Source organism: Sphaerulina musiva, assembly GCF_000320565.1.
Source record: "Sphaerulina musiva SO2202 unplaced genomic scaffold SEPMUscaffold_1, whole genome shotgun sequence".
Lineage (NCBI taxonomy): Eukaryota > Fungi > Ascomycota > Dothideomycetes > Mycosphaerellales > Mycosphaerellaceae > Sphaerulina > Sphaerulina musiva.
In genome coordinates this window covers 2,442,873-2,459,295 of record NW_016017383.1, presented here as the reverse complement: position 1 = coordinate 2,459,295, position 16,423 = coordinate 2,442,873, and the positions used below count along the sequence as shown (strand labels likewise).

Genomic DNA, 16,423 nt, shown 5'->3' with positions numbered 1-16,423 from the left:
CCTCTACACACCTCAGTCATATCACGAGATGCAGTGCACAGAGACGAACATCATCAATGCCATACTCTAGAATATTATGCTGAGTGGCAGCGACTACGCGTGTGCGTGCGGCCATAGCCATTGATTACATAGGTACCTTACCTACCTAGGTAATTAAGGTATACTCGACCCAGTCGGTGAGATGTTAGAGCATACAGCCCAGTCTACGATCAAGCCTTTGTTGTCTTTGGTCTCACCATCCACGCAAAGGAACCGGTCGGTCTACTGGCATCATTCTCATACCCCGGGACCGTCACTTGGACGTCGTTCTGATACTCGAATCCATGTTTCTCATATAAGCCCCTGCCGAAGACACTGGATTCCACGACCGCATCAAAGCCCATCTCATCGGCCTTCCGAGTTCCCCACTCAACCAAACAAGATCCGACTTTTTGACGTTGATATGCTGGATCGACCGTCAGAATGTCGAGAGCGATGACATTGCCGTCTCGTTCCTTGATGGCCTGGTTCCGCGTTGCGAGGAAGGCATCAACCACTCCTTGAGCGTAGTCTCTGTCTTGGTTATTCTCGTAAATGTCGGGTACTTCACTCCGTGACGGCGAGTAGTTCTGGAATATGTTCCATTTCGCCATTCCCAAGATTTTTCCAGTCTCAGTATCGATTGCCTTAATATACGTTGTTTCCGGAGTGGTGTTCTTGGTCTTTCGCATGCGCTCCGCTCCTTGCTGACGTCCTTGGGGCAACCAATGGCTCGGCCACATTGCGTCCCATACTGGTTCATTCCTATCAAAGGCTAGTGATGTGATTTCGAAGATTCTTTCGAAATCAGCATCTTCAGCAGGAATAGCTTTCACTGGCATTTTGATTTTGGATTTTTTTCTTGGATTGATATGTTGTCAGGTAGAGCAGATGTGTCCCGTCGAAAGCTTTCCAACGGCAGTTCTGCGTTTGTTCGCGTGTAGGTACCTAGGTAGGTGACTATTTTCGGTACAGGTAACCTGGAATGTATCAATCATGCAACTGACGTAGCCTCACTTGGCATTTGGTAATTGGAACCCTCCACATCATTCCCAACATTTTGTTTAGGTACCTATACGTATCTATCGCTATCTTTATCTTTTTGAGCCTGGAGTGAGTATTATTCGTATTCTTGTGCATCCATCCTAGCGCGAAAGTATACAGGTCAGTGACACTGAACACAACAGGCTAAATAATGCTCCATTCCTTGTTGTTTCAGCTCCATCGTGGTCAAGATGGAATTCATCTACTGCTACTCGTGTTATAAAGACTACCGCCAAGGCGCATTCCCAGTAGCTACAAAGTCTACAATCATGATCCAATCATGAGCAACTGATGGGAATCAGCACACAGATAATTACCGTACCTACTCGAGACTGCACGGCCTAGGATGACGTTCCTCTCGACCCTACCTCCACCTGGCCACAGAATGAGTCTCGTGGAATTAAGACGAGATGCTTTACCTGTAATGGGCATGAACAAGCGTGATGCTAATTTGTGGCACTGTATGAGGATCAATGTGAGCACTTGCGCATCCCGGGCGATTTGCTCAAATTGATTGTGGTGGGTACAGCTAGATGCCGAGAGCTTTCTCGCGGGCGCTATTCAGAGTACTCGTTGTAGCTGGCTAAAAAAAATTAAAAGTCTGGGGTAATATTCGAAGGCAGCGTCCAGAAGGGGGTGCTCATGCTACGGCCTTCGTGCACCAATCCAGGGCATTCAATGTATCCAACAGTGTCTTTAGGACTTGTTCACGCTATCCCACACCTTTTTCTCCGTCTCCGCAAGAGTCTGGCCTACAGTGCTTGTCCAGCCTTTCACTGCATCCCACATGCCCTTCGTTCCCCCGGACCCTACACTCGGAAGTGAGCCCGTGGCGCTGCTACCCATACCAAACCCGCCCGTAAGAGACTCGCGGCGCTCAGTTGCGTCCAGACTGGCCCTCGCAGCCGAGCTCATCTCTTGTGCCATGGAGTTCTGCTGATACCCAGCTGGATGACTAGGTGCAGCAATGCCACCTCCACCGGGCGAGACAAGCCCGTAATTCAATGTTGTGGGACCCAAGCCGAGCTTCATAGGAGTGTTGTTTGTCGTGCTAGTCGAGTGTGTGGGAGCATAGCCTTGAGCGGCCAGATTCACATCCATCTGCGGCGGCTGTGTTGTCACTGCCTGCCCTTGTTCATGTAAAGTCGCTGTTTGGCCAGCTTTGGGCGGCGGAGGAATGGCTGTTACTGGCGCTCCATGTTGCTGTGACGGTGGTATGGGTACAGCTCCAGGCTGCGGAGGAGGCGGGCTATCATCGTATACGGCGGCTGTCGTCCGTGTGGGCTGTGGTGGGTATTGATTCGGCGTGTAGGGCGTGCCCGTAGGCGCTGGCACGGCGGCTGCACCCGGTCGTGCTGGAGGATTGTTGGTACGCTGTTGCTGTGGTGTGATGGGGGCGTCTGCGAGATAGTCCATTAGCGCGAGCATTGAGCCAAGTGCATGGTGCATCAAACAACCTATATGAACTGGAATTGGTTGGATTGGTGGCATATTGATGATGATGGTGACCGTGGTCTGCGCCTGGGTACGCCAATGCGGTGTATGTTGGAGGGTTGTGTGTTGGAGAGTTGTGTGTTGCCAAGGTGTGTGTGTGGTAGGTAGTTTCAACAGTTGAATCTCCTTGCAGAAGAATAACACCATTAGCTGCACTACCTACCAAGCTGGAGCTTGCTGGACCCTTTCCAGTTCGATGACATAAGTAGCATGGGAATGTCACGTGAGCCGAAGGTTGGGCCTGGGGAGCATTGCGTGAGAATCAACAGAAAACGACTTCTATACGCCTTTAGTACGACCAAACCATTGTAGTACAGGGAAGAGCGGTGTTGCCCGTGCCGGAATAAAGGTACATGCGCCAACGCTGTTCGACTGGAAGCAGCGTAGCAACGCTCCATGCGTCTCTTTTCCCGCCGAAACCACTCCCGTGATAGAGCAGCAGTAACACTTCGTCACGTCCACCACATGTCCACCATCATACCGGCAAGTGGACCAACATCTTTTTCATCGTATCGCCTCTTATGCTCGACAGAGTGAACAGTTGGGGCGAGTGATCTACTTGAACTTCTTGCCGAAGACGATGACCTGGAGCTGATCGTAGATCGAGAGCACACCAGCACCGGCGACACCACGGAGGATGTTGGCGGCGGCACCCTTGAACAGGGACTTGACACCCTCCTTGGCGACAATTTGGCTGGCGGCATCGAAGGAAGACTTGTACTTGACGGCCTGTGACTCTGTTAGCACACTGCTCCCGCCTGCGCCATGTCTTAAGATTGCTTTAACTCACCTCGCCAGACGTCATCATCATACGTCTACGGACAGTGTCGAGTGGGTAGGAGGCGATACCGGCGCCAGTGGTCACGGTCCATCCGAGGAGGAAAGAGGCCAAGAAGTTACCCTCGAGGGAACCGGTGAGAAGAACGGGTTTGAGGGAATCGTACATTCCGAAGTAGAGACCACGGTAGACAACGATACCAGCAACGGATGGACCGAAACCACGGTAGAGACCGAGGATACCGTCACTGGCGATGGTCTTCTTGTAGACGTCGACCAGGCCGTTGAACTGGCGATCACCACCGGTCTTGGAGTTCTTGGCATCGTTGGCGAGACGGGTACGGGCGTAGTCAAGGGAGTACACGAAAAGGAGCGAAGTGGCACCGGCCATCTGTGGAGGCGTCAGTGAGCTGTTTTCGGGCTTTTCTTAAGTCGAATGCCACTTACACCACCAGAGGCCAAGTTGCCAACCATCCACCAAGCGTAACCGTCACGCTCCTTCTTGTAGCCGAACATGGACTTGAAAGTGTCGCGGAAGGCAAAGTTGAGGGCTTGGGTTGGGAAGTAACGGATCACATTGGCCGTGTTACCACGCCACAGAGAGACGACACCCTCGTCGGCGGTGGTGCGGCGGAAACAGTCCGCAATACCCTCGTACTTGTGGGAGAGGCGGCCAGTTTTCAGCATCTCATCCTGTTGACAGTATTCTGGTTAGCGCCATACTCGCTGCAAGCTTCGGAGGTGACCGGCAATCTGCAGCTGCAAGCTGCTCAGGATTGCGCCGTGCGCAGGACAGCATACCTGGTTCTGGATGAGGAGCTTCACACGCTCAATAGGAGCGGCAGCAGTCTTCGAGACGGCGGCGGAAACACCACCCACTATTATCCATTATCAGTGTGATGCGCGGTGGAAGAGTGTCCAGACCCGAGCTCTTATCGCCAGCTTCTGCAGAGCGACGGCCGTCATCGCGACGACGGCACTGCACGACGGCGGCGCCAGGGAGGCAGAGGGAGTACGTACTCAGGAAGTCGACGAGGAAGGGCGGCATGCCCAAGATCGTCTTCTCCTCCTGCTTGACTGTGGCATGGAATCAGCGTTTTGAAGCGAGCGACTCAATGCGCGGCCAATGTGTTCGGGCATCGGCGCGAGCGCGGGCGCAGCGACATACCTGGTGGGACGTTGGCCATTGTGACGGTGGATGTGGTCTGGAAAGCCGAGAAGCAAGAAAAGGAGATGAGTGGAGAGTGGTTGGATGGATGGAAGTCCGTTGATGGAGGAGCAGAGATGTGTGCAAGTTGAAGGAAGAAGAGTTTTGTTGTGGCTCCTGAGAAAGCGAACCGGCCTTTCCCGAGCTTGCGGAGCAGAATCGCGCACCAACGTTGCCAAACTCGACTCGCCCACCCAACGCACCAGAACGACCTCCTATTCTCGCTCTCTATATAGTTCTCACATGGCGCGAGCGAGACCCGATGCTACTAACCTCAGGGACTACTCCTTTACGTCGTCCCCGTACACAGTGCTGCTTCTCACTTCTACCATGACGAAATCGCTACCCACGGTACCTAACTTACTGTACAGCGACCGGACAAACCATCCTCGCGGCCAAGCTGCCCTTCATCCGCGCCAGCCGATTGTCGCCGCTAGAAACGCGTTTGGAAAAACCACCGCAAAGTCAGCGCAAAGGGCCTTGATTCTGGTGCCATCAATATCCTTTGGACGGCAATTTCGCGGCTCTGACGAGCATGTTTACATTTATTCGTGGTAGCAAGCAGTAGCGGAGCTGGTCTACAGGATGGGACTCTCACAAATACCGCCGTAGTGGTGTGGTCGCCCACCGACAGTCAAGAGGCAGCACTGGCATCGCTCAGCCGGGTACATTTTGTATGGTAGCAACCTCTATGAGAGCGGATAAGATTCGAACATTGAAGCGTGAGCTCTGCCAGAGGAACTCGTCAGCACTGTTCAATGATTGCGCAACGAATGTGAGCAATGGGTCGATGCGATGCGCTCGACCAGTCACGCGAACTCCTATTAGGAGGTATACTCCCTCCAAGACGCACTTCCGCCTTGATCAATGTGCTATCCAAAGGCAGAGCAAGCTTTGGACTTGACAACACTAACGCAAAATGTTAGGGTTCGATTTACGGTTGCTTACTATGCAGAACTTGCTCTTGCTATACCATGTAAAGCACGCCTTGATGAGGTCGTGGGGGAGTAGTGTCCGATTCCTCGGTGGGCAGAAATGTCCGTCGATAGAGGTGCTTGTAATCCGAGTGGTTGCGCTCCATCAATCGTCGAAGGTGCTGCTTCGGCCGCCGAGATGTGCTATTCGAGGTGGTGCCAAGTGAAATCAGCTGTCAGCCCATGTACAGATACATTACCCTTCGTAGACACGCTGTGAGCCAGTGACGAGAGCCTTTGACGAGGCGGACGAGATGATTATTACAGGTAATGTATTCACATACCCACAACGTTCACATGCTGCCGACCAGCGACGACGACACTGCAGTGCTACGTCAAGGGAAGCCCCCCTGACTCCCTCATATATGTCCGGCAACTTGTGCGTTGTGAGTGTGCCCCCATTGCGAGGAATCGGCACTTTGGCAGAAGATTTTGTCCTTCGCCACATATAGATCGATGGATCAGTGCGGTAGACGCAGGCAGGGTTGGAACCCTGTGCAACGCGAGTGAAAACGAGAGTCTAAGCCACGCGAAGCGGACCGTTTCGATGGCCATGCACCAGGCTTACAAGACAAAGATCTCTCTCATAAATAATGAAACAACAACGACTACAGGTGTCCCGCAACGCTGCCAGGTTGTGGTATCGACCCTACCTTACTCCCATTGACGCTCTATTGGCATTTCGATCCCCCGTTTGATATTCCTCCTCCAGCCGCCTTGAGCAGCCCAACCACCACTACTTCCAGGCTTTCCAGCTTTCTTGTGCAAGTCTGCAAGCCTCACAAGCATCCGCGCGGGTCCGATCTGGACCTCGATTTCGACTTCGACCTCGACCTCGACCTTGAATTTCTCTCGCCTTGACGCAATTCGCGTCGTCGCCTGTTGGGCCTACCTTCTTTACGACCGCAAGGCGCCGTCCTAGATCGCCCTTTGAAAGGCGGATACGCTCCCCTCCCGGTAGATGCTCATGCAACAGTAACACGGGTGTTATCACTGTTGGGCGCTCGTAGATGCTGAATGCCATGCTGCTGCCTCCCGTTCACCGCATACAGGTCCGCCAGGCCAGCACCAACACTACCGTGCCCCCTCCCGATGGACATAATGGCAGCGGTGGGACCCAGACGGTCGTCATCATCGTAGGCGGTGTCCGAGGCTGACAAACAGCAGCGCAGTACTGACGAGGCTGCAGGTTGTCATCGTCGTCGTGGCCGTGATTCTCGTAGCACTGGTTAGCTATCTGAGCCTGCGAACGTTGCGCAAACGACACGATAATCCGAAATACGTCCCTACGCAATTCCTCAAGAGCCGGTGGAAGGCATGGCGACCCCGGGGCATGGCCACTGCCAAGGGTGGGTACAGCTCGAGCCTGCAAGACACATCGTATCCACCATCTGTTCAAATGCGCAGTGCTACAAGCGCCCGAGGCAGTCGACAGGATGTATCTGCGGCAGACGCAGACCGAGCGCCAGCCACGCAAGAGACGACCGATGCGGAAGTGAACAGACATACAAGCGTGCGCTCTATCATGACGTTGCCAGCGTACTCTAGATCTGTCCGTGAGAACGAACAGGTGCTGGCAGTGGAAGGCGAACGCGATGGCATTGACCTGGTCATTGAGATGCCCGAGACCGAACAAGACGCCGAGCAGCGTCGCGAGGAGGAGATGGAAAGCCTCTATCAGATCAGACTGCAACGCAGGACAGAGGTGGCCGAGCGAGAAGATCGGCGGAGGAGGCGACAGGAAGCGAGAGCACGCGGAGACTTTGCTGAGGCGGAGCGCATACGACAAGAAGGCAGAGCGGCGACACGCAATCGCGCCGCTGCTGATGCATCGACAATGATTGCGGAACATCAGGCGGCCATGGGCGCGAGAGAACGACGAGTCAGCAGCGTGAGCTACGCGGAATTGGGCGTCGCCAGACACGATGGCACACGCATTCGTGCCAACTCGAACGACTCCGACAGTCGACCACTCCTGGATTCTGCCGCCAGCATGGGAGGAACAAGTCTCAGGCCATGGTCGACGCAGGAATCCGCTCCCCATCACCCACAGCGCCGTCGCAGCCGGTCGCAGGTCTCACAGACGGGATCTGGTATGGACGTCTCTGACGACGATGCCTCCGAGTATGTGGACGTGGCCGATGCTCCCCCCTTCGGACGCGCTGGAACCGACTTTGAGATTGTCACCCTCAACGGAGGCGGTGGACAAACCCCGCTTGGGGGTCGTAGCAGGGCGTCAACCACCAACACAGCGCCGCCGATCAGACCATCCATCGACACCAGTCTGCACAGCGGCGATTTGGCCGATGAGCCCATTCCGCACGTAGACCCTCCTACATACGATGGCGACTTCGAGGACGCACCGCCATATACATCACCAGTCGATGATCGTAGACCTGAACTTCGAATATCGCCGATTTCTTCTTGCGACAGCCCTCTGGCAGAACAGACACGATCAACCAGCGGAGCGTCTTCTTCGCGAGCCATCAGCACGTTACCATCTATACTTGTTGCTGAGGCCACGCCAACCGAACCAAGAGGACCAACCCCTCCTGCTCCACCGATGCTGAGAGTGACACCCACGGAGCACACACCTCAGACGCCATGATCAATTCGGGCAGGAGAATCGAGAAGTTGGAATTGTAGATATGCTACTACCTGACCTTCCATGGGTACCTACATGTGATGTACTCATGGAAAGCAATCCCATTACGGCGCTAACGATGATGATGAAAATCTTAACGAATCAAAGCGCCATTTGCGTTGAAAAATCCCCCCCACACCACCCCCAATACAGATGTACATAGAATATACCGTACCTAGGTAGTCCGTCAGGTCGAGAGGATTTAATCACCAGCTATTCTTGCAATATTCGAGCATCAATCTCTCAAAGACAGGATCGTATTTGATATATGTACCTTACCTACATATACAAAAACGAAATGCCCCCTCCCCACGTGAGTTTCATAGGATGGTGACAAATGAAGATACATGTATGGAAGCCTCCCTCCAGAAGTCGAGAAGTCGTACAGTTTTCTACGAGGTCAATGATCACGCCTTTCCATGAAGAGACATTTAGAATGGAATGAACGAGGCCACATGATTGATTGATCTGCATCGCATCTCGGTTTTGGATATCTTTTCTGACCTCGTAACGTGCTTGGCAGCAGAGGAAAAAGTACGAACAACGTAGTGCCTACCTTGGGCTCTGAATTTCCATCTCAACTGACGTTGGTTTTCCGGACAACCAATGGAACGCTCAAGCCTCTCTTGGGATCGTACATGACCACTCGCTCGTCTGGGTCCTACTAGAGATCCCATGCTCCGGAAACTCGCCCAACCAACGCCGTGCTATGCTATGCTCTACAGTAACACCCCAGTGCCCAGGTTTGAAACTCATGATGATCATGCCTTCATCGTCTTCAAGAAGCCATCGAGATTGAACTCCTCTTCATACTGCTTGTCGTCCCAAAGCTCGCTCAGTTCGTCAAGGATACCCTTCTTACCCTTCTCTCGCATGTTGCCCTCTGCGTCGACCGCGTTGGATTCATCGACGCCATCGGCCTCCGGCTTGTCACTAATGGCAAGATTGGGGTCAGTCTCCCCAAGACTGAACAGATCAAGAATCTGATCCGTCTCCATGGTACCGAGACCCGCGTTTTGCTGATTGACGACGGTGGAAGCAACATCGATCTTGAAGCGCTGAAGATTGAGAATCTTCTCCTCGAGTGTGCCTCTGGTGATGAGGCGATAGACATTGACCACCTTCTTCTGTCCGATTCGATGCGCTCTGTCCATGGCCTGCAAGTCCTTTTGTGGATTCCAATCGTGCTCGACGAAGATGACTGTATCAGCTCCAGTCAGGTTGAGACCAAGACCACCGACACTGGTTGTGAGCAAGAGACAATCAATGGAAGGGTCCGAGTTGAAGCGATTCACAATGTCTTGACGCTTCGAAGCTTCCACAGATCCGTCGAGACGAGCAAAAGTTGCACTCGGCAGCATTTTCCTCAATACTGTACTCTCGACCATGTCGAGCATTTCCTTCATTTGGCAGAAGATGAGAACACGGTGCTGCGAAACTGCTTGATCGGCAGAGGGCACGCCACCGTCCTGGTTGCTGGCGACTCCTATACCGCAGTCGAGCAGTAAGTCGCGGAGCGCTGTCAGCTTTGGCGCGTGCTTTGGGTCTTTGATATTCGACCCTTGCTTCGCAAGCATGTCCTGAATGGCACTGTACTGCTTGTGATCTTCTTTCATGACCATGGCTGGCGAGTTGCACAGCTTGCGCATATACTGTAGAGCCTGGAAGATGTGCTGTTTTGCTTCCTTGTCAGGGCTGCCGGCCATGCTTTGCAAAGCTTTCGACTCTTTCTTCGTGAAGTCATCAAACAATCTTTTTTGCAGATCAGACAGATCGCAATAGTAGTTCTGCAGTATCTTGGGCGGGAGATCGTTCAGCACTTCTTCCTTGAGTCGACGTAACAAGAAAGGCAGCACTTGCTTGTGCAGCGACTCGATAGCCAATGCGCCGGCTTCTTGTTCCTTTGACGAGGACTTTGCGAACCGGCTCGCTGCGATTGGCTTTGCAAAGCGATCCTGGAAGACTTTCTCTGTGCCCAGGAAACCAGGCATCAGAAAGTCAAAGAGTGACCAAAGCTCCAGCACGTTGTTCTGGATGGGCGTGCCGGAAAGGATGAGGCGGTGGTTGCTCATCAAGCGCTTCACGGCTTGGGTCACCTTCGCTTTGGGATTCTTGATGAGATGACCCTCGTCGAGTACACAATAGTTCCAATTGATCGGAAGCAGAATCTCCACGTCATTTCGGGCGATTTCGTAGGACGTGATGACAATATCCGCGGTGGCGAGCTGGTCACGAACCTTGCTCCGCTCAGGCGGGGGCCCAGCGTATGCCACAGCGGTCAAGAATGGCGCATACGTGCGAATCTCTTGTTTCCAATGACCAGTCAATGTTGGGGGACAAATGATGATCGATGGGAGACGACGCTGATCGGGCGCCCCAGTCTTTTCGAACTCCTCCGCTCGAATGTGGTGATCACTTGCAACGATACAGAGCGTTTGCAGAGTCTTACCAAGGCCCATGTCATCGCAAAGCACGCCATGTAGATTGTATTTGTTCAGGAATGCGAGCCAGTTGACACCTTCTTGTTGGTATGAGCGAAGCTCGGCTTTGATGGCGACCGGGATGGTGAATGACTCGACCTTCTTGGGGTCCAGCATCTGTGAAATGAACTTGCGCTCTCGCTCTCTGCCTTCAAGAAGTGCCTGTGGCAGCCCTTCCGGATCAGGAATCCCGGCCTCCAGTGGCACCAGCTTTACCAGTGTGGCGAATGCGGTAGTTGCAATCAGTCGCACACCAGGATCCGAGTCACTCATACGGCCCAAGACGGGCACCAGCAGAAAGATGACATAAGGCAGAATACTATCGCCCATGACCTGGATGAGGTGGTAAATGCATTCGATGGCTCCTTGTCTTTGCACAACTTCGTGCGCGTTGTTGATCGGTGGAATGACTTGTTCAACCAACATCGTGAAGCCTTGCACAGTGATGACGCTGCACACGCTTGCGAAGCACTTGGCGGCAGTATAGCGCAGAACTGAAAGTTTGCACTGCAGAGCGCGCGCCATGAATGGTAGCAGCGACAAAACCCAAGGATAAAGCTTGCTGTCGAGTGTTGCCACAAGAGCTCGGAGGGTCGACATGGCATCGATTGCTTCTTGGCCGATGGAGGTGTCGGGATCGGTGATGTCGATGGGCAGGTCGTTCGCAAAGCAATGTTGTATAGGACCTTCGATCAAGCCCTGCAGTCGTGGAACCTTGTTGAAGATGTCTGCGCCAAACTTGACACACAATTGCTCGAGTGCATCCTTTGCACCACGACGCGTTATGCGGGCGGCCCTTACTTCACGCTCGTAGGTAGCAGCATCGGGACGATCTTGAATGTCTTCATCCTTCTGCAACGACAGGATGCCGACTTCTTTGTCCGCATTCGGGTGGAATTCTGGCGTTTCACCAGTCTCCATGCAACAAAACTTGACAAGATTGCCGACCACTTTCTCGACCACTTTGTGGCGTTCGTTCGCCACGAGCCGTGCAATGAGATCTGCAATGGCGGATGCCGTCCTATGCTGCAGATCGAGGTTGTCTTCTTCCTTTATGCTGTCCATGACCGCCTTTATGGTAAACTGTGGTTTCTTCGGAATGGCATGGAGAGCAATCAACGCAGCAGCAGCAGTTGATCGAATGCGCAGATCGGCTTGCGCTTTGGCAGCTTGCGCGTCCGTGATAGCAGTCTCTGCATCCAGCTTCGCAGTCTGTAGTGCTTCAGCAGCAGTCATACGCTGGACTTTTGACATTCCTTTGGTGAGGCGGTCATAGTCGCTTGTAACGATCTTTTGAGCATCAGCCAGTCCAAATGCGTTCTTCCCGGCTTCGGGTTCTCCTTGGCAGACAATTGCGATGATGGGTATCTTGCTACCTGGAACGTGACCCTCCTTCTCAAAGGCATTGAGAAGCTGCTGACATTGAGCACGGGCAATGCGCAGATAGCTTGCCAGATCACTGTACCACCCAGGCCTATCGTCTTCCACGAGTGAGCGCAAGTCGGTGGATGCATCCAACGCAAGCTGGTCTTGCTCTGATATCGTGATCGCGTACCCTTCTAGAGCCATGGCAGTGAACAACTGGGTAGATCCGTAAGCTGATTTGAGGCTAGGTAGCAGTTTGGGCGCAAAAAAGAGGTGGCGCTGGTCAGTAGGCCACAAGGATATCGCTTTGCCCAATGCACGAGTGGCGAAGATGCGGCTTCTGATCATGATATCGGCACCAACAAGGTCGATGTCGCCTTGCATGATAGCGGCATCGATGTTGTGAGTTGTGGTCGTGACAGGTGGTAGTGAGCTCTCTTTCTTCTCGGATTTGCGACGCTTTCTAGCGGGCTCGGAGCCATTGACAGGGGAGGGACGGCGCGCGTTGGCAAGTGGTGCATAGGTTTGGCCAGAAGGCTTGATAAACAGTGTGGCATCCATTGGTATGGGGTGGCGGCTGATGCCAATGGGGTGTGTTGTCAGAGACAGGAGTGGCAGAGCATGGGGCTCGAATTCCTGCTGGAAAGCTAGCGGATGCTTCGCAGCCAAGGCATTGGCCAAGGCCTCCCATACATCGAGCGACAACCTGAGTACTCCGTCGTTGCGCTCCACCAGAAGATTTTGGTAAACCAGGCGAAGGGCCTTGCCATTGATCCAGCCTTTGGTATCCGTACCATCAATGTTGATAAAGGTGAGTAGAGCACGCAGCACAGCGGATCGCACGCTCGTGATCGTATGTCGCAAGAAGGGATATAGCCTGGGCACCAGCTCGTCGAAGGATTGCAAGGGATCGGCAGCAGCATTCTCCTTCATGGCCGCTAGCACTTCCGAAAAGCTGCACAGCTTGGCAAGTAGATCCATGACCGATCCCGTACTCGCACTCAGGTCATCCGAGAGACTGGATAAGCATTCCCAGACCACGCCAATAAGGTGACCGAGTTCATCGGAGCGAACATTCACGAATTCCTTGGCCACGGGAATAAGTGTCGCAGCGCTCACGGCGCGCACATCATCGTCCTGATCGCCCAAGCCTTTCATGACACACTCAAGAACACCATCCATTAGAGATCGGTCCTGGAAGAGCAGATCAGTACGCACCGCAACGAGATAGCGCATACCGATCATGCCGCCATGGCATGCATGCCAGATGCGTCGGGATACCTTGAGATCCTTCTGCATTACCAAGCGATACAGAATGCGATTGATCTCGTGTACCGAGGAAGCCGGCAGAAACTGAAGTACGGCACCCAGGACTTGACCTGCGGTCTCCCGTATGGGTGCAACGGCATTGTCGGAGACATAGTCGGCAAATCGATCTAGCATGAACACACAGCAGATCCGACAGCCTAGATCATCCAGCCACGCGCAATTCAGCTTGTCATTCTCTTCTCGTGTCTTGGAAGCACGGCGACCAGCTCCAGCTCCATGCACCCGAATAATCTCCCGTAGACCCATGGCAGCGCCGTGTCGTATCTCCCAAGCCGGATCGAATAGGTCCACAGTCAGAAATTCGCAGAGACGTTCGTAGGGCCATTCGTTTCCATCTTCATTGCTGACTAACGTCGATTTCTCTGCCATTGGTGCGCCTTTGAATTCCGAGACGATCTGGGAGTCATCGTCGCCACCTTTACGATCCAGTGAGAAGTAGTCGCCATTGCCGTTAGCGTCAGGCTCCTGTTTGATCTCTTGTCTGGTTTCGCCACCCGGCGTTGGTGCCAAGCCCGTGCTCTCACGTCGAAGGGCGAAGTCGTACTTGAATTTCTTGTTGTCGCGTTTGAGTTCTTCCTTGCGTCGCCGCTTCAGCATATTGAGCTGTCGTTTGCTCATCTCGCCGGCAGCGGGGGTCTGTGGGGTGGCTTCCTCGGGCGACTTCATGGTCGCATCGTCCATAGCACTCTTACTGCCATCCGTCTCGAGCCGGGGCAAAGCAGGAGTATTCATCGAGGACCTGATTGCGATATCCTTTTCGCTAACCAGGTCTTCCTCGATGTACTCGCCGCCGAGTCCAAGACGCCTCGTTAAAGACGCCTTCTGAGCTGCAAGTCGCTCAATCGCATTAAGACCAGCCAGCTTGAAGTCGTACTGCCTCCCCGCGCTTCCGAGTAGTTCCTTGCCATAGGTCAAGATCGCCTCTACATCCAGAGTCGCTAAGGCGAGCTGCTCGGGCGGGGCCGATGCCGTCGAGTCTTCTTTGTTCGATTCATAGTCCGGGTCTGGCTTGACTTCATCTGTGACCGGGTCCAGAGTGGCATTGGGATCATACCTTTCCGCGTGCTCCACGATGCCGCCCAGGGCACGAGCAGCAGCAGTCCTCGTATCCCATGAGGGGGACCTCAGATAGGGCACCACGCGCGTGAGTAGGTTGAAGAGTTCGTCCGGGTGGTTCTTTTGGACATCTGCGAGCTGCTGCGCGGCGGTATTCCGAATCAGCTGGGTCGAGCCCGTCTCCAACAGGACGACCAAGCGGTCCAGTCTGCACGAAGAGCATCAACATTAGCAAGCGACACGGGCGAGAGTGGGAAGCAGCGGTCCGTCACGTGCACGTGGCTAGTGCGATATGAGTTGACATGCATGCATGGTGCTTACCGTGAAGTCGTCATGTCGGCAGCAGAAGCGGTGCAGACACAGACACAGACACACACACCCACACCCACACAGACAGACACACACTAGGCCGTGGTCGCGGGGGCAGCACAGGGCAGGAGCAGGAGCAGGAGCAAGAGCAGGAACAGAGTGCCCAGTCCGGAGCGGTCCATGGATTGAGATGATGGTGGAATTAGCGCAGTGGCAGGCTGGCAGGCTGGGGGAATAGCTGAGGTCGAATAGGTATTTGGGTTGGCGTGTTTGGCGTGTTTGGCGTGCTTGGCGCGTTTGGTGTGTGTTTGGTGACAGTGAGGATATTGGAAGGTCAGGTCAGGTCAGGTCAGGTCAGGTCAGGTCAGGTCAGGTAGGTACACTGTAGGTAAGTAAGGTAGGTAAGGTAGGTACTGTACGCGAAAGTTGCGCACTAGACATGCGGTGTTGTGGTAATGTGGTTGTGCGCGCGAATCAGGTGACGAGATCCGGACGACGCGTTCGCAGCTTCGCTCGCTCCCACACACTCCGACTCCCAGGCCAAAAATGGAGAGTCTGTTCCGAGGCGGGCTCAGGCTCAGGCTCAGGCGTAGGCGTAGGCTCAGCGGGCGGCGGGTGAGGATTTTGGCCCCTTATGTACCTGTAGGCTGCACTCCAGCTTCCACTCTTCTCTGCTGATGCTTGCCGAAGCTAATGCACGACGGCGGGAGCGCTGACCAGTCATGTGCTGCCTACTCCCGTCCTTGTTGTCAAACTGTGTGCACTGTGCACTCAGCACTCGCACTCGCACTCGCACTTGACTGCGCTCGCCGCTCAGTGCGGCTCAGTGCGCTGCCGCACACAATCATCAAAAATTAGACGGTAATAATACGGTGACTAGAATTAAAACACGGATCCCTACCACTCACTACCACTCTACCACTACCTCCTACCTACCTACCTACCTGACAACTTACCTCCTACCAGTCTACCACCACTCCCTACTACCTCCTACCTATCTACCTGTACACTACACTACCAGTCCCGCGCGTGTTTTTCGCATCTCGTGATTGCCTCATTTATCCACGACTGCTGCTACTACTACTACCAACTTCTGCCTTCCTTCCAGGTTCTCTCTCTGCTGGCGTTTGTACATTTAATTACCTAATTGATGGAATGCCACGGCAGCACCCGGCTGCCTCGCGCGAGGACATAGCAGTTCCGACGGGCGCGGTGTCTCTGGTCATTACGACGACGACGTCTGGTGCTGTGCATATCATTTGCAGCTACCTCCTACAGCTAACGTAGGTACATGTACGTCTTCTACTACTAGGAGGTAGGAGGTATTGAAGAGCCTCTTCTTGGTCAAGTGACGCAAACAACAGGGCTGCATCGGGCAGTCCTCCGTCACTTCCACTTCCATTTGCACTTGCACCTTCCCTTGCATTTACCTCCTATTTGCACTGCCATTCAGTTCCTTCCTCCACTTGCACTGGCACCTCTTTCCGTTTGCACTGGCACTTCCTTCCACTTCCACTTCCACATCTACCTCTTTTTATTCCTTCCGCTTCCACTTGCACTTCCACTTGCACCCACCTCTAGCCATTCAATGAAGACCGCTCCATCAAAAAGCGTCATCATCACCCATCATCATCATCCATCATCATCATCCTCATCGCTGTGATCAGTTGCATAAACATGTATGTACGGTAGCACACGCAGACATTGGCACATGAGAACTAATCAA

General features: G+C 53.7%; 6 protein-coding genes across 6 annotated transcripts; 2 read left to right on the top strand and 4 right to left on the bottom strand.

The window, feature by feature from the left end:
- Nucleotides 1–101: 101 nt before the first annotated feature.
- SEPMUDRAFT_146136 (uncharacterized protein) lies at nucleotides 102–947 on the bottom strand. The gene has a single exon (XM_016903472.1). It carries the CDS (start codon nucleotides 858–860, stop codon nucleotides 210–212), a length of 651 nt encoding a protein of 216 aa, XP_016765147.1. The 5' UTR covers nucleotides 861–947; the 3' UTR covers nucleotides 102–209.
- Nucleotides 948–1,590: 643 nt separating this feature from the next.
- SEPMUDRAFT_160380 (uncharacterized protein) lies at nucleotides 1,591–2,645 on the bottom strand. The gene is made up of 2 exons (XM_016907893.1): nucleotides 2,520–2,645; nucleotides 1,591–2,462 (listed from the first exon to the last, which is right to left on the bottom strand). Exons 1-2 carry the CDS (start codon nucleotides 2,551–2,553, stop codon nucleotides 1,759–1,761), a joined length of 738 nt encoding a protein of 245 aa, XP_016765146.1. The 5' UTR covers nucleotides 2,554–2,645; the 3' UTR covers nucleotides 1,591–1,758.
- A 37-nt stretch (nucleotides 2,646–2,682) lies between these two features.
- Nucleotides 2,683–4,617, bottom strand: SEPMUDRAFT_146134 (mitochondrial carrier). Its single transcript, XM_016903471.1, has 6 exons — nucleotides 4,502–4,617; nucleotides 4,354–4,410; nucleotides 4,135–4,211; nucleotides 3,781–4,026; nucleotides 3,347–3,724; nucleotides 2,683–3,285 (listed from the first exon to the last, which is right to left on the bottom strand). Exons 1-6 carry the CDS (start codon nucleotides 4,518–4,520, stop codon nucleotides 3,112–3,114), a joined length of 951 nt encoding a protein of 316 aa, XP_016765145.1. The 5' UTR covers nucleotides 4,521–4,617; the 3' UTR covers nucleotides 2,683–3,111.
- A 71-nt stretch (nucleotides 4,618–4,688) lies between these two features.
- SEPMUDRAFT_146133 (uncharacterized protein) lies at nucleotides 4,689–5,364 on the top strand. The gene has a single exon (XM_016903470.1). The coding sequence runs from the start codon at nucleotides 4,784–4,786 to the stop codon at nucleotides 5,096–5,098; it is 315 nt and encodes a 104-aa protein (XP_016765144.1). The 5' UTR covers nucleotides 4,689–4,783; the 3' UTR covers nucleotides 5,099–5,364.
- An 850-nt stretch (nucleotides 5,365–6,214) lies between these two features.
- On the top strand, nucleotides 6,215–8,302 carry SEPMUDRAFT_146132 (uncharacterized protein). Its single transcript, XM_016903469.1, has 2 exons — nucleotides 6,215–6,650; nucleotides 6,704–8,302. The coding sequence occupies exons 1-2, from the start codon at nucleotides 6,525–6,527 to the stop codon at nucleotides 8,120–8,122; spliced, it is 1,545 nt and encodes a 514-aa protein (XP_016765143.1). The 5' UTR covers nucleotides 6,215–6,524; the 3' UTR covers nucleotides 8,123–8,302.
- A 311-nt stretch (nucleotides 8,303–8,613) lies between these two features.
- SEPMUDRAFT_129858 (TATA-binding protein-associated factor MOT1) lies at nucleotides 8,614–14,954 on the bottom strand. The gene is made up of 2 exons (XM_016902315.1): nucleotides 14,710–14,954; nucleotides 8,614–14,596 (listed from the first exon to the last, which is right to left on the bottom strand). The coding sequence occupies exons 1-2, from the start codon at nucleotides 14,721–14,723 to the stop codon at nucleotides 8,920–8,922; spliced, it is 5,691 nt and encodes a 1,896-aa protein (XP_016765142.1). The 5' UTR covers nucleotides 14,724–14,954; the 3' UTR covers nucleotides 8,614–8,919.
- Between the last annotated feature and the right edge of the window lie 1,469 nt (nucleotides 14,955–16,423).

Excerpts from the sequence above, each read along its gene's own strand:
- SEPMUDRAFT_146132 (XM_016903469.1), top strand. The coding sequence starts at position 6,525 with ATGCTGAATGCCATGCTGCTGCCTCCCGTTCACCGCATACAGGTCCGC. Across the intron at positions 6,651-6,703 it reads CCCAGACGGTCGTCATCATC|GTTGTCATCGTCGTCGTGGC; the intron begins GTAGGCGGTGTC and ends ACGAGGCTGCAG.
- SEPMUDRAFT_146136 (XM_016903472.1), bottom strand. The coding sequence starts at position 860 with ATGCCAGTGAAAGCTATTCCTGCTGAAGATGCTGATTTCGAAAGAATC.
- SEPMUDRAFT_146133 (XM_016903470.1), top strand. The coding sequence starts at position 4,784 with ATGGCGCGAGCGAGACCCGATGCTACTAACCTCAGGGACTACTCCTTT.
- SEPMUDRAFT_146134 (XM_016903471.1), bottom strand. Across the intron at positions 4,212-4,353 it reads CTTCCTCGTCGACTTCCTGA|TGGGTGGTGTTTCCGCCGCC; the intron begins GTACGTACTCCC and ends AATGGATAATAG. Across the intron at positions 3,725-3,780 it reads GCAACTTGGCCTCTGGTGGT|ATGGCCGGTGCCACTTCGCT; the intron begins GTAAGTGGCATT and ends ACGCCTCCACAG.
- SEPMUDRAFT_160380 (XM_016907893.1), bottom strand. The coding sequence starts at position 2,553 with ATGCCACCAATCCAACCAATTCCAGTTCATATAG. Across the intron at positions 2,463-2,519 it reads ACCAATTCCAGTTCATATAG|ACGCCCCCATCACACCACAG; the intron begins GTTGTTTGATGC and ends ACTATCTCGCAG.